This window comes from Sorex fumeus, unplaced genomic scaffold, assembly GCF_029834395.1.
Source record: "Sorex fumeus unplaced genomic scaffold, SorFum_2.1 ptg000002l, whole genome shotgun sequence".
Classification (NCBI taxonomy): Eukaryota; Metazoa; Chordata; class Mammalia; order Eulipotyphla; family Soricidae; genus Sorex; species Sorex fumeus.
In genome coordinates this window covers 33,069,876-33,091,475 of record NW_026606059.1, presented here as the reverse complement: position 1 = coordinate 33,091,475, position 21,600 = coordinate 33,069,876, and the positions used below count along the sequence as shown (strand labels likewise).

The 21,600-nt window shown below is 38.9% G+C and overlaps 1 protein-coding gene across 1 annotated transcript in view; it reads left to right on the top strand.

Moving 5' to 3' along the window:
* MTFR1 (mitochondrial fission regulator 1) overlaps positions 1–21,600 on the top strand; it is a 44,722-nt gene that overhangs the window by 8,814 nt on the left and 14,308 nt on the right. Inside the window, exons 2-3 of the mRNA XM_056137372.1 lie at positions 3,579–3,720; positions 10,705–10,803. Coding sequence (XP_055993347.1) covers positions 3,655–3,720; positions 10,705–10,803 — 165 coding nt within the window. The 5' untranslated portion in view covers positions 3,579–3,654. The remainder of the gene's footprint in view (positions 1–3,578; positions 3,721–10,704; positions 10,804–21,600) is intronic.

Genomic DNA, 21,600 nt, shown 5'->3' with positions numbered 1-21,600 from the left:
TTCCCTTGTGCTTCTCTGTAGTTAACCCTTCCCTCTATTAGTCACTTGCTACTGCTGCTCTGGTTTCTGTAGCTTTGCTTAGGAAGATAGTTTTCAAAGATAGCACAGAGGTGATTTATTTTTGGTTTGATGATGCTTAGGGCTTACTCTTAGTTCTGCACTGAGTAACACTCCTGATGGGGCTCAGGGTCCATAATAGAAGCTAAGGATGGAACCTGGAGCAGCTGCGTGCAAGAGAGGCACCCTGCCTGCCATTTTTTCTCTCCAGCCTTGAAAGAAGTATTTTATTGGAATCATATGAAGTATGAGAAAAAAGAGCAAGTTGGAGCCCTGTCAGAGGGCTCTGAAGCGCGTTCTAGAAGAACAGTTTGGTTTCAGTTCAGGAAGAGGACCTCTACCTTCAAACATGATTCCAGAGAGCACCCTGGAGAGTTGGAGGCAAAGGTAGCAGTAAGAAGCCATCAACTCTGTGACCTCTCTACTACGTTTTCTTAAATAGGAATTATTCCCTTTTTTGAAATTCTATTTTTTTCCTGAAACTATTATTCATTTTCCTCCTAATTCATTATCTTTTTTCCCTAATACTTTTGCCTTTTCTGTTTGTTCCTCAGACTTAGGGGGTGAAGGGGATAGTCCACACCCTGAGATATTCCTGGCTCTCTGCTGAGGGGACTTTATGCAGTACCTTGAATCAAACTGAGGTCAACTGCATGTAGGGCAAGCACCTTAACCCCTGTACTCTCTTTCCAGCCAAAAGTTTCATTGTTTTTTCTTTTTCTGAAATAGTGCTCCTTAATTTTTATAGCCCAGATTTGTAAAACATTTCTTGACAAAAATTTAAGACGTCTCAGATTTGATTCCTGGCACTGCATGGTCTCTGAGCATAGGGAGGAGTGATTCCCTAAATAATTCAGGGCAGGACTCCCAAACAAAACAAGAACAGAAGTTACTTCCCAAAAGAAAATCAGAATACACCAAAATATGCTAAGAACCCACTAGAATTCCTATTAAAAATTTATTTATACCAGGTGTTGACAAAGATTATAGAACAATTACAGTTCACTCTGTGTGTGTGTGTGTGTGTGTGTGTGTGTGTGTGTGTGTGTACACATATAATTGGTTTCAATTAGAACTATTTGTTTTGTTTTGTTTTGTTTTTGGGCTACACCTGGCGATGCTTAGGGGTTGGGTTACTCCTGGCTCTGCACTCAGGAATTACTCCTGGTAGTGCTCAAGGGGAACCATATGGGATACTGGGGATTGAACCCAGGTTGGCTGATGCAAGGCAAGTGCCCTACACTTGGAACCATCTCTTGCTATCTAATGCTCTTGCTGTTTTTCTCCAGAGTATGTACATAGATATATGTACATAGATACTCCAAAGAAATGAGTTGTTATGTATACCTTACTGTGATATGTGCAAAGTTATTTTAACGATTCTGTTTTAATTATTCTGGAAATTATCAGGGAATTGTAGATTTCAGAGATTATAAATACAAGAACTCTAGATGATATTTGGGACTTTTGTCACATATGTCATATATTTGTTAATGTTGACCGTATTTGTCAGTGTTGATTAAAATGCCCTTATGTAACATAAGATTGTAGTGATAAAATTCTACACATAAGTGAAAAAAGAACTATGACTTAGAGATTAGAACCTGTGAATAAATCTCGCAGATAATTGTTGAGTGAAAGAAGTTAGGCACAAAAGAGCAAATAAGGCAGATAAAAGTAATGTATCCCTGTCAAAATTATAGTAGTTAATTAGGTATCATCTAGATATGGTCTTTGGGGTTCTGGAAGGTATTATATTTTGATCTGGTGGTTGTTACCATAAGTATATATATACATATAAAGTCCATCCAAGATAAGTATACCATGTACTCTAATGTACACTTTTCTTCAGCTGTTTTTTTTTTTTTTTGTCTTCATGCTGGGGGTGGAACCCAGGGTGTTGGACATTCAAGGCATACACTACCCTGAGCCATATCCCTTTTACTTTTTTTGAGAGGGTGGGCACATTCGACTGAGCTCTGTGGTTACTCATGGTTCTGCACTCAGGCAGTGCTTGGGGGATCACATGAGATGCTGGAGCTCAAACCCTGGTCTTCTGTATGCAAGACAAGTACCCTACCTGCTGTACTATCTCTCCACCTCCAATATATCCCTATTTTAAACAAAACCTCTCTGCTTTACATGCATTGATTTATATAGTCCAATACAAATGCCTTGTTTCATTGTCCACCAGTATGTTTAGCAGACTGACTTATAACGTGAGTTAACACTTTTAGGGGCTGGAAAGTTGCAGTGAGTAGGGTGTTTGCCTTGCATGCTGCCGACCCTGGTGTGATCCTCAGCAGTTCTTATGGTTCCCTGAGCACCACCAGGAGCCTTGAGCATTGCTGGGTGTGGCCCTAAACCTCCCTCTGTATCACTCCCCCCAAATCAGTTCTATTCTATATGGGAAATTGATCGGGGGTTGAGTGAGTGGCAGAGATTTTAGTTTCATTGAGTATTATAAAGGAACTTTGTCATCTTTTAAAATTTTCCAACATCTTTTGACTTTCTGGTTCCATATTTCTAGAAACCCTTAATGACTTTTTTGGGGGAAGCAGAACCTGCTGGTAATTATGACTAGGTAGATATTGAGTTATCCTAGTAAGGACAGACTCTCAGGAGACAATGACACAAAAAAAGTAGGAGCTGGTAGAGTCTGTTAGGCCAGATTTGGTGTAGCTTCCAAGGAACAGTAATTCTGCTGTGGTTTTGGATGTCTTTCCTGGCTATGTAGTTTATAAACCAGGGACTCTGCTAGGTATCTCTCCATAATTACAGTTTCCATATAAATTAGCCACACTGATTTCCAATTAAGAACCCTGACCTGGGGAGAGGGCAAACTTAAAAATCATGTGCATGGGGCTGGAGTGATAGTACAGTGGATAGGTCGTTTGCCTTTCATGTGGCAAACCCAGGTTTAATCCCCAGCATACCATATGGTCCCCGAGCACTGCCAGGAATAATTCCTAAGTGCAAAGCCAGGAGTAATCCCTGAGCATCGCTGTGTGTGACACAAAAAGAAAAAAAAGTCACGTGCATGCTGGATAGGGCTAAACACTTGCTTTGCATGCAAGAAGCCTGGGTTTTAGCCCCACTGCCTTGTGGTTCCAAGCATTGTCAGGAAAAACCCTTGAGCTCAGAGATTGGAGTAGACTGGGTGTGGCTCACAAACAGAAATAAAATTCTTGTACTACATGTGCATTGAAAGCTTAACACAGATCTTTTTCCCTTTTTTGGGCAGGGGTAGGTGTGCACCACCTGGAAGTATTAAGGGATACTCCTAGCACTATTTAGGGGATCTTACGGAATTTCAGGGATCAAAACATGATTGGCCCTGTAAAAGGCCCTTTCCCCTTTATTGCTCGGGTCCAAATTTTTCTTTCTCTTAAACAAATTACAAAAGTTAAAATGTTTGCTTAAAAAAAGGTTTTTGACTGATTTTGCTTTGTTAGTCATATTGCAGATCAAAAAGATCTTGATAATGATTTAATTTTTGTGTTTGTATCTTCAATTTTCAGTGCGCTTTAATGGACCATGTGCTACTGTTTATGCATGAAGTACTTGAAATGCAAAACTGGAGACTTCGCCATCTAAATGCTTGACTGGATTAAGCGCCAAGTTAGGATGGTATTTCAACAGGCTGGAGTAAACATGCAATCGGTGAGTTCTTAATTTTTTTTCCCTTTTTGTTGTAGTGCTGGGGACCAGGAACTGTACAAAGTGCTGCTCAGGGACCACATATTGGCAGTATTGGGGATCGAACCCAGGACTTCACACAGTAGAGACTTGTGTCCTACCATTGAGCCATATCCCTTACTCTCAAAATAATTTTTTTTGACCACACCTGGTCGTGCTCAGGGCTTACTCAGGCCTACTCTGTGCTCTGGGATCACTCCTTGCAGGGCTCAGGGCACTCTATGTGCTGTGTGCCTTACCTGCTGTACTTTCTCTCTGGCTGCTCAAAATTAATTTTTGTTTGTTTGTGGGCCACAACCAGCAATATTCAAGGGTTACTCCTGGCTCTGTACTCAGGAATTACTCTGGGTGGTGCACAAGGGACTATAGGTATGCTGGGGATCAAACCTGGATCTTCCATGTGCAGGACAACTGTCCTACCCACTCTACTATGGCTCTGACCCCCCAAAGTTATTTTATTTTATTTTTTTTTTAAGATTTTTGTTTGATTATTTTTTGGGTCATACCCGGCAATGCACAGGAGTTACTCCTGGGTCATGCTCTCAGCAATTACTCCTGGTGTTGCTCAGAGGACCATATGGGATACTGGGAATTGAACGCCAGTTGGCTGTGTGCAAGGCAAATGCCCTACCCACTATGCTATTGCTCCCACCTCAAAGTTTATTTTTAAACTCCATACTTAAAGGATTTTTTTTTGTAGAAAAATAAATATTTTGAATTCAGTGTTTATTAATTTAATATGATTTAATTTGCTTGCGAGACATAAATCTTTATTGCCATTCTAAGGGAATAACTGAATTACACTGAAAATCTTCATATGACTTCTAAAAGCAGTCAGTGCCTTTGTTATTAATAAGGTAAAGGATTAAGTACACAAAGACTTCATTGAAAAAAATGCTTGACTAAATGCTTGATAATTCTGAATGTTGTTGAACTATTAAATGCTATTACAGTGGTTTATCAAGCAATTGAAATACAAGGTAAGTCATGTTTCCTAAAATCTAAGTTATAGATATGAAGAAAAATAGTGATTTTTGTTTGCCAGAGATTTTAGTTAAGATCTTACTAACTTTAAATATTATCTAGTGATAAATTTTATTCAGATTCAATATAAAGCTATTAGACAATAGCTTTGTCATACATTTTTTGTTGGATATTCTTCATTTTTCACATTCAGTGTTTTGTTATCTGTAACATGCTACTGACATGAAATTTAAGTTTTTTAAAAATACAGTCAAGGGGCTGGAGTGATAGCACAGCAGGTAAGGCGTTTGCCTTGCACGTGGCCCAACCTGGGTTTGATTCCCAGCATCCCATATAGTCCCCTGAGCACGGCCAGGAGTAATCCCTGTGTATGAGTGCATGAGCCAGGAGTAAACCCTGTGTATCACCGGGTGTGACCCAAAAAGAAAAAAAAAAAACAGTCACGTGTGCATATATTTTCCATATTTAATATGCCTTATATATTCATAACTTGAATATTGGTATACTTTATAATATATATTTTTTAATTTTTGTTCTTATTCTGCAGGTTTCAGTATGTTTAGAGGGGAAAAATTATTGCCAGAGCAGTAGTACTGTGGGTAGTGTACTGGCCTTGCATGTGGAGGACCTGGGTTTGTTTCCCAGCATCCCATATGGTCCCCTAGCACTGCCAGGAATAATTCCTGAGTTTAGAGCCATTAGTAACCCCAGGTATTGCTGGGTGTGGCCCAAAAACAAACAAAAAAATTTTTGGTTGTATTTTTTGTTTTGGAGCTACACTTGATGATGCTCAGGGGTCACTCTTGTTAGTGCTCAGGGAATCATTAAGCATTTCTGGGGATCAAATCAGGGTTACTCTGGTTTGATGCAAAGAAAGGGCCTTAACTTCTGTACTCTGTCTCTGGTCTTGTTTAGAGAAAATTTTACGAATTGCACAAATCCTTCAAAGTTGCAGCTAGTTTTCTTTGGAAATAAAAAGTAAAGAACTTGGTGACACAAAGCCAGATAGTTCTCCACAGAAGGTACAGGCCTTGGATGCCCTTTTTCTGCCCCCCTCAGAAGTGATCACTGAGCACAGCCAGGAATAAGCCCAGAGCACAGCTGGTGTGGCCCACAAACTGCCCCAAATTAATACTCTTATTTTCTTTTTCCTTTGAAAGAGAAATGTGAATGTTACAGGAGCTTTGAATAATAAGAAAAAAATTAGGAAAGATCTTTTTTTTCTGCTTTTTGCATCATATCTGGCTGTGCACAGGGGTTACTCCTGGCTCATGCACTCAGGAATTACTCCTGGAGGTACTTGGGGGACCATATGGGTGCTGGGAATCAATCCAGGTTGGCCATGTGCAAGGCAAATGCCCTACCCGCTATGCTGTCCCTCCAGCCCCGAGGAAAGGATTATTTTTAATTGATGATTTTGAAATTATTTACTTTCATTTTCTGTCTCTTGCCCCCTCCCCTCCAATACATACTTTTATTTTCCCCTGACCCCAAATGTAATTAAAAAATTTACACTTTTTTTTTTTTGGGAGCGTGTGTTTTGGGCCATACCTAGCGATACTTAGGGCTTACTCCTGACTCTGCTCTCAGGGATCACTGCTGGCGACTCATGGGTTGTTGGGGATCAAACAAGGGTTTGCTGCTTGCAAGGCAAACACCCTACCCACTATACTATTGCTTAAGCCCCCAAAATTTACACTTTAAGTAAGATGAACTATTTAAACCAAAAATGATAAAAGAGAATTTATATTTTGTTGGATACTAGACTCCCTGAAAATTTGATTAATGGTTTGGACACTTTTCCCAGGAAATAATATTGTGTAGATATATAATTCTGCCTGTAATTTCAGGGACATATGAATCCCAGACTAAGAATCCTTGCAATAATAGTATGTAGTTTATCTTGAAGAAACTATACTTCCTATGACCATACCACCATGAACGCGGCCGATCTCGTTGGGCCTGGTTTGTACTTCGATGGGAAACTACACTTACATGGAATTAACTCTTTCTTGGAAGTGCCTCAATATAATAATGTCATGCCAACCTTATAACAAAGGAAAAACTTTCATGTGGTCATGATAGACAAATGGGAGCTTAAGATTCTAGCCGTATACTTCAGCACTTCTACAGTTCACAGCATTCAAAAAACTTTCCTGTTGTCATCTTTCTCTTTTGTATTACTACTTTTGAACGTTATTGCTAAATGTAAAGACTGTTCTTAAGCACAGGTATGTACACACAGAGTTTCACTAATCTGTCAGTAGTTTCTATACATAGTTCTTCTAAAAATTCTATAGTAATGACAGTTTTTCACCTGCCATTATGTCTGAAAAAATATGAATGACAGTTTATCTTTGAGGAGGTATGTCCTTCTCCAAACAAGGACACTGAAATACAGTTTAGCCACCAGTTAGAAAAGGAGATGCACTTGGGTCATGCAGCTTCCCAGTGCAGATGGTGACTTTCCTGTAACATCTGTTCACTGCTTCTTCATGTCCATTTATAATTTTCCCTCTCTGTGAAACAACAGGAAAATTAACTAATATCCAGTTTTAGAGTTTCTAGAAGTTAACTGCCCTTTCTCCTCACTTTTCAGATTGGTTCATTAAAAGTGTTCGCACACTTCATCTAGCCATTAGCTCTAATGAATTTAGTTTTCTATTTTTTTATTTTTATTTTTTAATGTAGGAGTACTGCTATTTATTCAGTTTTCTATTTCTTGATATAAGTGCTATACAGTTCACAAATAGTAGAAGAAAAGCATATTAGTCCAGTGTATATATTTGAAAATAAGATAATAGCTAGCTGTTACTTTTCTTCAGTGTTGTAGAAGAAAGTCAGTCAACTGATTACTTATAAGTAAAGGCAGAATCTTTGGCCACCTTCTCTATAGAAAGCACTTGCAGTCTTAAACTCCTGATACAGTTGGAAGCTAGTTGACTCTGCATATTGTACAGTGAGGAATATGAGCTGGCAGGAATGTTGGTTCCATGGCAGATCCTCTAAAAATCTTCCTTTGTGGCCAAAGACATAGCTTAGCTGTAGAGTTCATGCCATATCTGTGACGCCCTGGGTTGGATCCTGGGCATCACAAAAGTTCATAGATACATACGTATGTACGTACGTACATACATACATATATATATTCAGGGTCTGGAGATATAGTCTCGTGTATAGGTTACTTGCCTTGCTTCCTGTTGACCCAGATTTGATTCCCGGCACTGCATGTGGTTTCCAGAGTACCACTAAGAGTGATCTCTGAGTACAGAATTGGGAATAAGTCCTGAACACCACCAGGAATGGCCCAAAACTAATAAACAATTCTTCCTTTTGTGAGCTTTTTCTTTTCAATTTTGTGCTAGATGTTTTCTAACTGAAGGGATGGGGATTTCAGGCTAGTAACTGACACATTGTGATGCATCAGTAGCGTTACTTCCTCTGTTGCTACATCACAAAATTTTGACAAGTGACTGAAGACTTGAGAAGTAACTAAATGGTATAGTTACTGTTCCCCTATGGATTTAATTTTAAAAGATCAAGATCTATTAGAATGTTTAAGGTAAAGAGGTTGCTCAGATAGTATCTATTTTAGAATTACAATGTACTGATTTTTTTCTTGTGCTCTGTGTTGATTTTGCAGAATATGATTCATCTCATTTTCCTCTGGTCCCAAGGTTCCCAGAGTTATTTGCCCTAACACTGCTTCTTCATCTGTTTCAGAAAACAACACAGCATCTCCTCTGGAAATTCAAAAATGTGAATAAACACTTATTCCCCATATCCCCTCCCACACCTGAGGCCACTACCACCACCTTAAATCCTTTCATTACTCCAAGGTGGGGGTATATCCCACTTTGGCAATCATTGAGTTTTTCTTGATTTAAACAGGTTACAAATAGTATTTTCTAAACCCTCCAATAAGAGTTAGTGAAACTCTTTTTTAAAAAAAATTGTTGGGGGCTGGAGCGTTAGCACAGCAGGTAGGGCGTTTGCCTTGCACGTGGCCAACCCAGGTTTGATTCCCAGCATCCCATTATGGTCCCCTGAGCACCGCCAGGAGTAATTCCTGAGTGCAGAGTGAGGAGTAACCCCTGTGCATAGCCGGGTGTGACCCAAAAAGCAAAAAAAGAAAAAAATAGTTTTGAATCACCATGAGATGCCCAGTTACATAGTTGTTCCTGATTGAGTTTCTGCCATACTATATTCCAACACCTGACCCTTCACCAGTTACATTTCCCACCACCAATATCCCCAGTTTCCCTCCCACCCCCTCACCCCAGCCTGCTTCTATGGCAAGTGTTAGTGAAACTCTTTGAATGTACTGCTGTTAAGAATCATATTATTTAGCAGAGTAGATACCAGCAATGTTATATTATGCAACTGAGCCCCTCACTTGACACAAACTATGATCTCAAAACTGGATTTGTATGCTAAAAATCTAAGAAATCTGATTGCTTTTATCCATGAGTGTATGCTTTTAGAATAGTCCGAAAGGTCTAATTTGAGTTATATGTTGGACCTACTGCTGCTTGCTGATGTTTTTCGTTTGGTCACACTTGTTTATTTTTGGGTAATTCTGTTTTGTAAATTTGAATTGTCTAGAGGTGATTTTAAAATGTGTTCATTGCTTAAGAGTATATGCCCCCTGGTTTGGTGCTATTTTAGGTATAGTTGAATGCTAAGCTTTATTAAGTATAATAGTCAATTTATTCTCATTTTCTCTTAAAATTACTTTTAATAGCATTTTACCTCTTCTGTCCAGGCTTTCAAGTGTAGCGCTCAAAACAGATGGATAGTTTTTCTCTTTAAGGATCTAAGACCATTTACTTGGGGAGAAATTTCAAGGTACAATTTGTAATGATTTAATGTGTGTTTTTTTGTTTGCCTTTTTAAAGGTTTGGGTTTTTTTGTTTTTTGTTTTTGTTTTGTTTTTTTGCTTAAGTATAGCATAATACCCTGTTTATGTTATTTCATCTGAAAAATTTGCTCCTTGAAGTCACCACCAGCCCATTTAGTGCCATTGCATAGTTTAGGAAAAAGTGCCTTGTCCCTGAAGACAGGGTCTCACAAGAAGTAGCTTTTAGCTATGTAAATGTACTGCACATAATATAAATTCAGATTCTGGACTTTGTAGAGATTTGGATTTGTTTTGCAAAGTCCACTACAATAAGAGTAGTTTATAGCTTGTTTGTTTTTTTGTTTTTGAGCATCTGGCATACTCAAGTCTTACTCTATACTCAGGGACACTCCTGGAAGTGCTCAGGGGACCATATGGGATGCCAGGAATTAAGCCTGGATCAGCCACATGGAAGCAAATGCCCTGATGCTGTTCAGTCATTCTGGCCCCATAGTTTTTTTTTTTTTTTGAGGGTCCTTGCAGGCACTTCTTAGGGATCCTGTGTCCACTTTTGATGATACTTGGTCAGCTGGGCCAAATATGCTCAAACCTACTATTGTGGTGCTGCCTGGCCCAACAGTGCTTGGAGCACCATGGCCTCCCCTTGTGGTGCTTGAGGGTCTTGAGGGCTACACCCAGCAGTGCTTAGGGCACTTTGTAGCGCTGAGGCTAGAACTAGGGGTCTTAATGCATAGAAGGCATCTGCCTGATCCTCGGGCTATTTTATGTTTTGTAAAAAGTTTGAGCATATAAAATTATGAAACTGTAAATATAGTAGTAAAGTAGTATTTCCTTTTTACAAGTATGAACATTTTCCGTATTCCTAATAGATTATTATTTTATAAAGACTAATTCTGTATTTCAGTATGTCTTACATATCATTATTGCATTAACACTATCTAATTTTGACTTGAATTATCTTATTTCCAATAACATTTAAAGTCATTCTGATTCCATAATTAGTGTGTCACCATGTCATGCATTTAATTGTTAAATGTATTAACAAAATTGTTAAATGTATTAAGAAAACAAGAAAAAAACTTGTTTTTTTTCTACTTCTTCAGGTACTTTGGTCTGGGAAGCCATATGGTTCATCTCGAAGTATCGTCAGGAAAATTGGTTCTAACTTATCTCTGATCCAGTGTCCGAGAGTTCAGTTTCAGGTACTTAATATATTTAAAATTTTTATTTTCTGTGCATCAGAAATATAAACTGGCAAGACAGCATTTTTTTTTTAATTGAATCACTGTGAGATACAGTTACAAAGCTTTCATGTTTGAGTTTCAGTCATACAGTGATCGAACACCCATCCCTCCACCAGTGCATGTCCTCTACCACCAGAGTCCCCAGTATATGACCCCCTTTCCAGCCCCTGCTTCTGTGGCAGACAGTTTCCCCCATACTCTCTCTACTTTTGGGCATGACGGTTTGCAATATAGATACTAAGAGGCTATCACGTTTGGTCCTTTGTCTACTTTCGGCACACATCTCCCATCCTGAACGATTCCTCCAACCATCATTGACTTAGTGATCCCTTCTTTTTAAAAAAAAAAAATTATTTATTTATTTACATTTTTATTAGTGAGACATCATGAGGTACAGTTGTAGACTTACAAATTTTTGTGCTTGGGTTTCAATTGTGTTCCCTTCTTTAATCCAGCTGCCTTCTCCCCCAGCTCATGAGGCAGGCTTCCAACTATGGAGCAATATTCCAGCCCTTGAGTCTACTGTCCTTGGGTGTCAGTCTCACGTTATTTTATATTTCACAAATGAGTGCAGTCCTTCTATGTCTGTCCCTCTCTTTCTGACTCATTTCATGTAGCCTTATACTCTCAGTGACCATCCACTTATAAGCAAATTTTATAACTTCATCTTTCCTAACAGCTGCATAATATTCCATTGTGTAGCTATACCAAAGTTTCTTTAACCAGTTGTCTGTTCTCGGGCACTCAGATTGTTTCTAGATTCTGGCTATTGTGAACAGTGCTGCAATGAACATACAGGTGCAGATGTCATTTGTACTGTGCTTATTTTGTACCCTCAGGATATATTTCCAGAGGGGGTGGTATTACAGGATCATATAGAAGCTCAATTTCTAGTTTTTGAAGGAATGCCCGTATTGTTTTCCAAAAAGACTGGATCAGGCAGCATTCCCACCAACAGTGAAAGGGCATCCCTTTTCCCCCACATCCATGTCAACACTGGTTGCTTTTGTTCTTTTGAATATGTGCTAGTCTCTGTGATGTGAGATGATATTTCATTGTTTTGATTTGCATCTTCCTGATGATTAGCGATGTAGAGCATTTTTTCATGTGCCTTTTGGCCATTTGTATTTCTTTTTTGAGAAAGCTTCTGTTCATTTCTTCTCCCCATTTTTTGATCGTGTTGGAGATTTTTTTTTTGTACAATTCTACTAGTGTACAAGACAATTTCTAAAACAATTTTTGACCCTTTTCCCCCATTGTAGCATTATCAGTAAAATAAATGGACAAAAGCATACTAATGTCTAATATGAGTTCTCCTGTGAAATTATAGATCTTTAAGACATTTATCCTTGTTAAGAATACAGGGACTGGAGTAATGATATAGTGGACAGGGCACTTGCCTTGCATGTGGCAGACCTGGGTTCCATTCCTGGCACCCCGTATGGTCCTCCAAGCCTGGCCAGGAGTAATACTTAATTTCAAAGCCAGAAGTAAGTCCTGAGCACTGCTGGTGTGGCTCCAAAACTCCCTCAGCCACCCTCCCACCCCCAGAAAAGAATACATATTTGAAGATTTAGTAATACACGGTAAGCCAAACAGTTGTGAATCCCAGATGACCTCTAATATTTATAGGCTTTAGAGTAGGAGACTTTGGTGCCTTCTTTATTTTAATTTATACCTTCTTTTTCCAATAGCCACTGAGTTTCCCTAGTTTATTTTTAGGTGCCTCTGCATGCTATGAAGGTTGTTTTATCAGTTCTTGGTTTAAAACTGAGCATTAATTACAGGAACCATCGCCTTGGCAACAAGTGTCAAGACAAAGAGGTAATTGTGCTTCTCTAAATGAAGTATGGCTTAGCCCCAATTAGGAACACTTTTCAATTCACAAATCTTAAGATTACTCTTTACCACCAATTCAGGAGCTACTCTTCTCTCTTTGGATATAGATTGCTCTCGACTAGGAATTTTTTTTTCTAACTAAATTATAGTGTTAGAATTCTGTTACATAGCTTTATTTTTTTTTTTAATATCTCTCAGCAATAATAAACCAAGACCTTTCGGTCCAACATTTAGAGATAAAACAGTGGGCAGGGTGTTTGCTTTGCATGCAGACACTCTGGGTTTGATCCCCGGAACCCTGTCCCAAGCAGTGAATGATGTCCAGGAGTGATCCCTGAGTGCAGAGCCAGGAATAAGCCCTTAGCACAGCTAAGTGTGGGCACCTCTCCCCACCCCCCAAAAAATTAGCTTGTGAAATATGAAAGAAAATCAGCTCCTAACTCAGCAGGTTAGAAGTGACCGTGCAAGCTTTTGGGTAGGATATTTATAAGTTACTCCTCTTGGTAGAGATAAAAGAAGCTCTTCCTACTTTTAATTATGTGATAGAAATGAGCCTTTGTTTAGTTGTTTATCATATTCATAATTTTAATTACATATTGACTTTACATTGATCTGGAATTAACAGATTGTAATTAACAGATTCCAAGAAGTAATTTCTATTAAATTATATCTATGCTCAAAGAAATCTAAGTGAAAAAATCTGGTGATAAATATACCACAGTTTCTGAGAATTCATTTCATTTAGATTGCTAATTGCTTTGTTTGCCAACATTCTTCCAATATGTTTTTGTTAACTAAGGCTTAAATTTTTTCTTATGGCTCATTTCCATTAAATATTTTTGGTTTTGTTTTTTGTTTTTGGGTCATACCTAGGTGCTCGGGGGTTAGTAACTCTTGGCTTTGTACTCAGGAGTTACTCCTGGCAATGCTCATGGGACCCTGTGGGGTGCTGGGGATTGAGTCTGGGTCAGACGTATTCAAGGCAAGCACCCTACCTGTGCTGCACTATCATTCCTGCTTCCATTAAATTTTTAAATTTTTCGCACTTTACTTCCTAGCAGCAGGAGAACTCACTTCATGATTTTTGTGTTTTGAGTTGTTATAGGTAGGTAAAAAGACATGTAAACTAGCATTTTCTCATAGCCTTAAACAGTCTGTGAGTCAAGTGCTTGAGTTAACTAGGAACAGTTACTTGGGAAGACCTTTAGTGTTGTTGGTCACTTGCAGAGTGTGAGCAGAATAAGATTAGAGTTAGTATAGGAACTGCATTTGTAAATTGATGATAATTCATGAGAAGATAAATATGAGAAGAGGAAAATTGGTGACCTACTTGAGAATGTACTAGGAAATGAAGACAACTGTTCATAGTGAGATTTTCTGTATCCAAACCCAAACCATTGATTATAAGGAATACCAGAAACATATGGGTGGGACCTAGGCAACGAGGATGCTTGGTGTAGTTGTTTGAATACCAGTTCTGTAATGGCAAAACCTCTGGGTAATTTAACCGTCACTACCTTTTTTGCTCTCTAGAAACTTCAAAACAGCTGTTTCATTGTTTTATATTGTCTTTTGTTTTGGGGCCACACCTGGGAGTGCTCTGCCCTTAGTCCAGGTCCTGCACTCTGGTCATTCCTGGTGTAACTGAAGAACCATCTGAGGTGCCAGGGATCAACCTGGAAACAGAACCCAGGTTTGCCGTGTGCAAGGCAAGCATTTTACCCATGGTTCTATCTCTCCAGCTCTGTACAGTAGTTTTCTTGGATTGAGTGGTGGTTGGAATTGGTGATGGAGGGAATACTCTTGTTTGTAAGCAAACAAGAATGGCCATGAGCCATTTAATGTTTTTGTGACTGAAGGACCGCATTTGGATGGTGGTTCCTATAGCATTGTAGCACTGCCCTCCCATTGTTCATAGATTTGCTCGGGCAGGCACCAGTAATGTCTCCATTGTGAGACTTGTTACTGTTTTTGGCATATCGAATACGCCACGGGGAGCTTGCCAGGCTCTGCCATGCGGCGGGATACTCTCGGTAGCTTACTGGGCTCTCCGAGAGGGATGGAGGAATTGAACCCAGGTCAGCTGCGTGCAAGGCAAACGCCTTACCTGTTGTGCTGTCGCTCCAGCCCTTGGTGATTCCTAAGGCAGTATAATCTAGATGTGGTAGGCCTATACTATGTTTTGTCTAATTAAACTATAATTTTCATATCATACAACAAAATAATTTCCTGGCACATTCTTAGAATGTATCAGCATGACAACAGTGGGTTCTCAGTAATTTTTCACAATATGACTAAATCTGCAAGCAAAACAGCCACCTCTTATGGTTCATCTTTATATCAAATAAACTTGAAAATGTGTACACTATGCCAGGTTTTGTTGGTTGGTCAGTGGTGAATGAAGTAGTTTCTGTTTTTACTGGGGTATGGTTCAGTTGGAGAGGTGTCAAAGAAGTAAATATACTAATAAACGATTGCAATCATTTTGTGTGTTGTAAAGGAAAAAAGTAGTTAGGCACAGGGGAGATTGACTGTGGGGGCATGGAATCCCAGTCTTGAAAAGTGACAGTTAAGGAAATAAAGAACGCTCTCTACCTGCAGAGTTGCAGACTGGGAGCAAGGGAACAGATCAGTTTTGTAAGCAAAGGGAATGAAATACACTGAGGTCCTTTAGCGAAAACAGGTTTATCGTTTGGGGGACTAAGAGAAGCCTGGTCTATCAGAAATTATTAGGTGGGAGATTTAGTGTGGTATAGTGGTCTTTAATGCCTTAGCCCTGTGAAGATAAGCACTTGGGTTAGTACTAGAAATTGTTGTTTCAAGTTACTATGTGAGAATCTTCACTATGCCAACATTAGATATTATATTGCATGTGGTGCAGTCTTGGTATTTTTTTAGATATTGAATGGCTGTTAAGAATTAGCTGAATTGGGGCCAGAGCTATAGTACAGTGTGTACGGAGTTTGCCTTGCATGCCTCCAATGCAAGTTCGATCCCCAGCGTCCCATATGGTCCCCTGTGTACCACCAGGAGTAATTCCTGAGTGCAGAGGCAGGAGTAACCCCAGATCATTGCCAGGAGTGGCCCCAAAACAAAAACAAAAAATTAGCTGAATTACAAGTTATAAAAATAAAATTTGAAAGCATGTCAATCATTTTGAAACCTAGCTATAAATTTTGAAGCCTATTAAAACAAAAACAAAAAACAACATGTGATTCCTTATATATTCACCCTTGCCTCACTAGGCGTGTTCCCTGAGCAGAAAGTCAGGAGTAAGCCCTGAGCATAGCTAGGTGTCGCCCCAAATAAAAGCAAAATAGAAAAGGAAACAAACATTTGTCATCTTTTATTCATTCTCAGTAAGTAACTTAGGGACTTGCTTCTCCAGTGGGATATTGCCCTCCAAGGATATTTTATTTTATTATTATTATTATTATTTGCTTTTTGGGTCTCACCCGGCACTGCACAGGGGCCACTCCTGGCTCTGCACTCAGGAGTTACTCCTGGCGGTGCTCAGGGGACCATATGGGATGCTGGGAATCGAACCTGGGCCGGCCGCATGCAAGGCAAATTCCCTACCCGCTGTCCTATCTCTCCAGCCCCCTCCAAGGATATTTTAAAAGGTAAAAACAGGAGATTCTATATCAGGTAGGGCGCAGAGCCTGGAGTAACCCCTGAGCAGTGCCACTTGTGGCCTAAAAACCAAAAGGAACCCAATTGCAGAAAACTTATTTCCCTTCCTTTTGTCTGTCTCATTCCTTCTCCCTTCTTTCCTCTCCCATTCTATATTTGTCACGAATAGAAAATTTTTTATTTTTTAAATTTTATTAAAACCTTTTTTTTAAAAAATTGAATCACCACGAGATAGACCATTACAGAACTGTTCATGATTGGGTTTCAGTCATACAGTGTTCCAGCACTCATTCCTCCACCAGTGTACATTTCCTAGCACCAATGTCCCCAGTTTCTCTCCCATCTCCCTTGCAACTTCCCTACCTCAGCATGCCTCTGTGGCTGTGTCCCTTCCTCCCTCTCTCCCTTCCTCCCTCTCTCAATAGAAAGTTTTTAAAATTTTAAGAGTTGGAGTGATAGTACAGCAGATCGGACATTTGCCTTGCATGAGACTGACCTAGGTTTGATCCCAGATTCCTATGTGGTCCCCGAGCATTGCGAGGAGTAATTCCTGAGTGCAGAGCCAGGTGTAAGCTTTGAGCACCACTGGGCGTGCCCCTACTGCCCTCCAAATTTTTTTTAAAAACTTTTATTATTTGGTGGTGGTGGTGGGGGTAGGGGGTCACACTTGAAAGTACTCAAGGCTTACTCCTGGTAGGGCTCAGGGAACCATATACCGTGGATCAAACGACTCATTCATGCAAGGCAGGTCTCCTACCTGCTGTACTGTCTCTGGCCCTCATGAATAGAAAGTTGTAATTAACGCCCACTTTGGCAGCATGGTGGGGGGAGGCATACCTAGCGTGCTCTGGAATCACTCCTGGCAGGCTGCGGAACCATAAAGAGTGCTGGGAGTGGAATCCAGGTCAACCCCATGCAAGCTGTCACTTTGGCCCTAATGCTTAATTTTTTAAAATTGACCGTTATACTCAGAAACATTAATGGGTGGGTTTCAAATTGAAAATATGATTGATGATAAAAAGAATATATGATTGAGTATTGCATCTTTGCACAGTATTTTTACTTGACTAATTGATGCTACTATGTCACAATTTCAAAAATTATTTTTCTTACTCTGATAGTAGTTGGTAGCAAAAGAGGAATGATTAAATTTGTAAATATAAATGAAAAAGCTTGAACTTAATCTGTTTTACCTTTAGGAATACGTGTTTTGCATTTTGATTATAAAGATGGTAAAACACATATATGTGTGTGTAGTACATAGATATACAGAGTCTGTTTAATTTTTTGCCCTTTTGGCAAGAAATTGGGAGGTTCCTTATTTTAGTGTGTTGATATTATGAAAAGTTATACTAGGAAAAAGTTAGCTCTTCCAGTTCTGAAATTTTATTTCAAAGTTTCAACTTTTGTACAGGATTCATATTTTTCTCTTATGCACTTTATTAAATGAATCTTTGATACAGTTTTACATTACAGCAATATTTACATGGTTTATATTTCTAGTGAAATTCTTAAAATATAATTGGATTTTGGATAATTTAAATCAGATATTAAATTCAACTCAATCAGTAAAAATATAGTGCTAGTAATAGTTTTGTTGTGAATGAAAGTTTTTATTCTTCCTAAAATTTAAGTGTTTATTAGTCAACATACACTAATTTTTAAAGTTTATAATGCCATTGAGTTTGAAAAAAATTTTATTTTTTTTACTGTGTTTTCTTCTTTTTCTACTAACAATAGCTATGGTAAGACAGGACCTTGCTGGAACCTTCAGTAAGTTGGTCTTTTTCAAATTTACCATCATTCATCCATGCATGTCAGTTGTGGCATCTAATTTTAAATTGTATTTCCAGTAATTCCATACTGTCAGTCCTCTTGCTTATGCTGACATTACCTTAATTGACACTTTAGTGATTGTCTTCCCATTCCATGCTTACGTTACTCCATGTACATTTAAACCATATTTAAACTGAAGTGGCTTATTTATAAAATAAAGATTAATAGTACTGTTTTTTCAGTTTTATATTTAGAATTAGTTTGGTTTCCTCAGGGACTTTTTCAGACTTAATTTTGAGTCCTATGAATCACTGTTTTCATTGATATATGGCTTAAATATCAAAATTATTTTATAGGTCAGAATGCATATTAGAAATGGACAAATCTTAATAAATTCTGAAATAGGTTCTTGACAGTATTAACATTTTCTTACTAAAATTTTTATTAACATTTTCATTGAGTTCATGTAATAGACATGGTATTCAATTATTGAATATAATCTGTGTTTACTAAGGTAACCTGAGTTCGAGTTGGCTGCGTGCAAGGCAAATGCCGTACCCACTGTAGTATCACTCTAGCTCCAGCTACATTTTTTTGAAACACAATGAAGAAGGGCAAAATCTTTGTGATTTTTCTTTGATTGTATCACTTGACAAAGTAATTGCTGAAGCTTATATAATAATGTGTAATTATATATATTGTGTTGGAATGATAGCACAGTGAGTAGGGTGTTTGCCTTGCATACGGCTGACCCAGGTTCCATCCCTGGCACCTCATATGGTCCTCCAAGCTTGCCAGGAATGATAGCACATAAGGAATAAGCTCTAAGCACTGATGGATGTGGCCCAAAAACTTAAATTAAAAATTTAATTATATGTGTATGAGTTTTTGGCCAAATCCATTGGTGCTCAGGGGCTGCTCCTGGCTCAGGAGTGACCTCTGGCAGTGCTCGGCAGAGTTGTGTGCTGTTAATCAAACCCTGGTTGGCTTACATGTAAGGCAAGCACATTACACTTATGTATTTCTTCCTGTTTTGACCAGAATTATTTCATTATGTGCAAAATTTTGATGTTTTGAAAGTCCTTTCAACATAATTCTATTACATGAATTTTTAAAATGTGATATATATAGTTTTTATATATATTATATATATATATATAGTTTTTACCCAGTATTCACTTCTAAATTTTTCTGTTAGTATACGTTTTTCTCCCTTGTCTGTACTTCATCCCCTGAAAACCATAAGCTTTTTAGAGAATTGATGTTAAATCATTAAATTTAATCTTATGTTTTTAAAAATTTATGTAAAAAGTAATATTTCATGTGTTTGTGGGGGCTGCACTCAAAGGTGCTCAGGAGTACTCCTGACTCTGTGCCCAAAGGGTCGCTCCCAGTGGTGCCTGGGGAGACATATGCGGTGCCTACTTGGGGTATCTTGTTTTGGGAATTGAAATGGGGTCAGTTGAATGGAAGACAAGCAGTTAAAAAAAGCAGCGTAGTTTTATTTAGGAATGGAGAGAGATGAGAATTGGAAGTCCCACAAAGTAAAGGAGGAGAAATTACACACCCTGAACTGAGAAGAGTTTAGCAGAGAGTGACTTTAGAATGGAGTGTGCCTCATACTTTTTTCCCTTATATTTAATTGGATATCATTTGTTCTTTCATCTCTGAAGGTTTTTTTTTTTTTATTGATTTTTTTTTTTTGGTTCACTCCTGGTAGTGCTCAGGGCTTACTCTTGGTTCTGTGCTCAGAAATCATTCCTGGAAAACCCATAGGACCATATGTGGTACTGGGGACCCAGTCAGTCAGTTTGGCTGCATGCAAGACAAGCACCTTAGCCCCTGTACTATCTCTCCATCTCCTTCGTCTGTGAGATTAAGGTTACTAATAATTCTGTTTTGCTATTTATACTTGTGTTAATATAGTTAATACTTACATTTAAAAAAAGTTTTTGAATTTTGGCCACAGCTGGCATCTGTACTTAGGAACCACTCCTGGAAGGCTGAGGGACCATATGGGTACCAAGGATTGATCTCAGGTTGGCTGCATGCAGGACAAGTGCCCTCCCTGCTCACTGTACTCTCTCTGGCCCCAGATAGTAATTTAAAAATCAAGATTTGCGGTTTTATTGTTTTAGTGTCACACTCAGTGGTGCACAGAGGTTACCCCTGGCTCTGTATTAAGGAATCACTCCTGGTGGGCTTGGGGGACCTTATGTGGTGCTGGGGGTTGAACCTATGTTGGCCTCATGCAAGAAAAATTCCCTACCTGCTGTGCTATGTCTTTGACCCTGAGAGTTACAATTTTAAGTCATATATTTTCAGCACTGTAACAACATATTTAGAACTGTTCTACATCTAGCCCAAATTTGTTATTTCTTTGTTTCTTTGCCCATTCTGTTTTTCTTTAAACTGTTGGAACATCCATTCACAGTGGTGCTGGGATAGAGGGCTTTGTGGGGCCGGGGATCAAACCCAGCACCTTATACAAGCAAGTCATTTGCCCCATCACTGAGTCTCACCTCTGTCTCTCATACTTTCTAAAAGTAAATCTGTTCAGGAAATACATGATTTCTAATACTTAATTCTAATGATTTTTTTTTGGCCTCACCTAGTAGTACTTGGTCTGTTACTCCCAGAGGTACTCAGAGCACCATGTGGTGCCAGAGATTGAACCAGGGTTCAATGTATACATGCAAGGCATATATAACTGTAGCACTGTAGCACTGTCCTCCTGTTGTTCATCGAGTTGCTCGAGTGGGCCCTACTATTTATTTAGATTATTTTTTGGCTCCTCTAAAAAAATTTCTTAACATTTTAGGAAGAACATAGTGGGTTTTTTTTTGTTTGGTTTTTTTTTTGATCAATTTCATTTTACCTATAAAATGTAGGACTGTCCTCCCGTTGTTCAACAATTTGCTCGAGCAGGCACCAGTAATGTCTCACAACAAATTGTGAGACTTGTTGTTGCTGGGTTTTGTTTTTTTCTTTTTTTTGCTTTTTGGGTCACACCCGGCAATGCTCAGGGGTTACTCCTGGCTTTGCACTCAGAAATCACTCCTGGTGGTGCTCAGGGGACCATATGGGATGCTGGGAATCGAACCAAGGTCCGCCGCGTGCAAGTGCTACCCGCTGTGCTATTGCTCCAGCCTGTTGTTACTATTTTTGGCGTATCGAATATATCATCGGTAGCTTGCCAGGCTTCGCTGTGTGGGCAAGATACTCTCTGTAGCTTGCCAGTCTCTCTGAGAGGGGTTGAGGAATAGAACCCAGGTTGGCCACATGAAAGGCAAACGCCCTACCCACTGTGCTATAGCTCCAGCCCACCTACAAAATGTAAGTTGAATAATTTAAAATAATTAGTTCAAAGATTTTGTATTGCTGATTCAGTTCTCCTTCTGTATATATAACATGTCTTCTTTTGTACATGATCATGATAGAACAGTGGAAACAAAATTGGATAAACTATCCAGGTTCATTAAGCATTAGTAGGTATTAATTACTTAA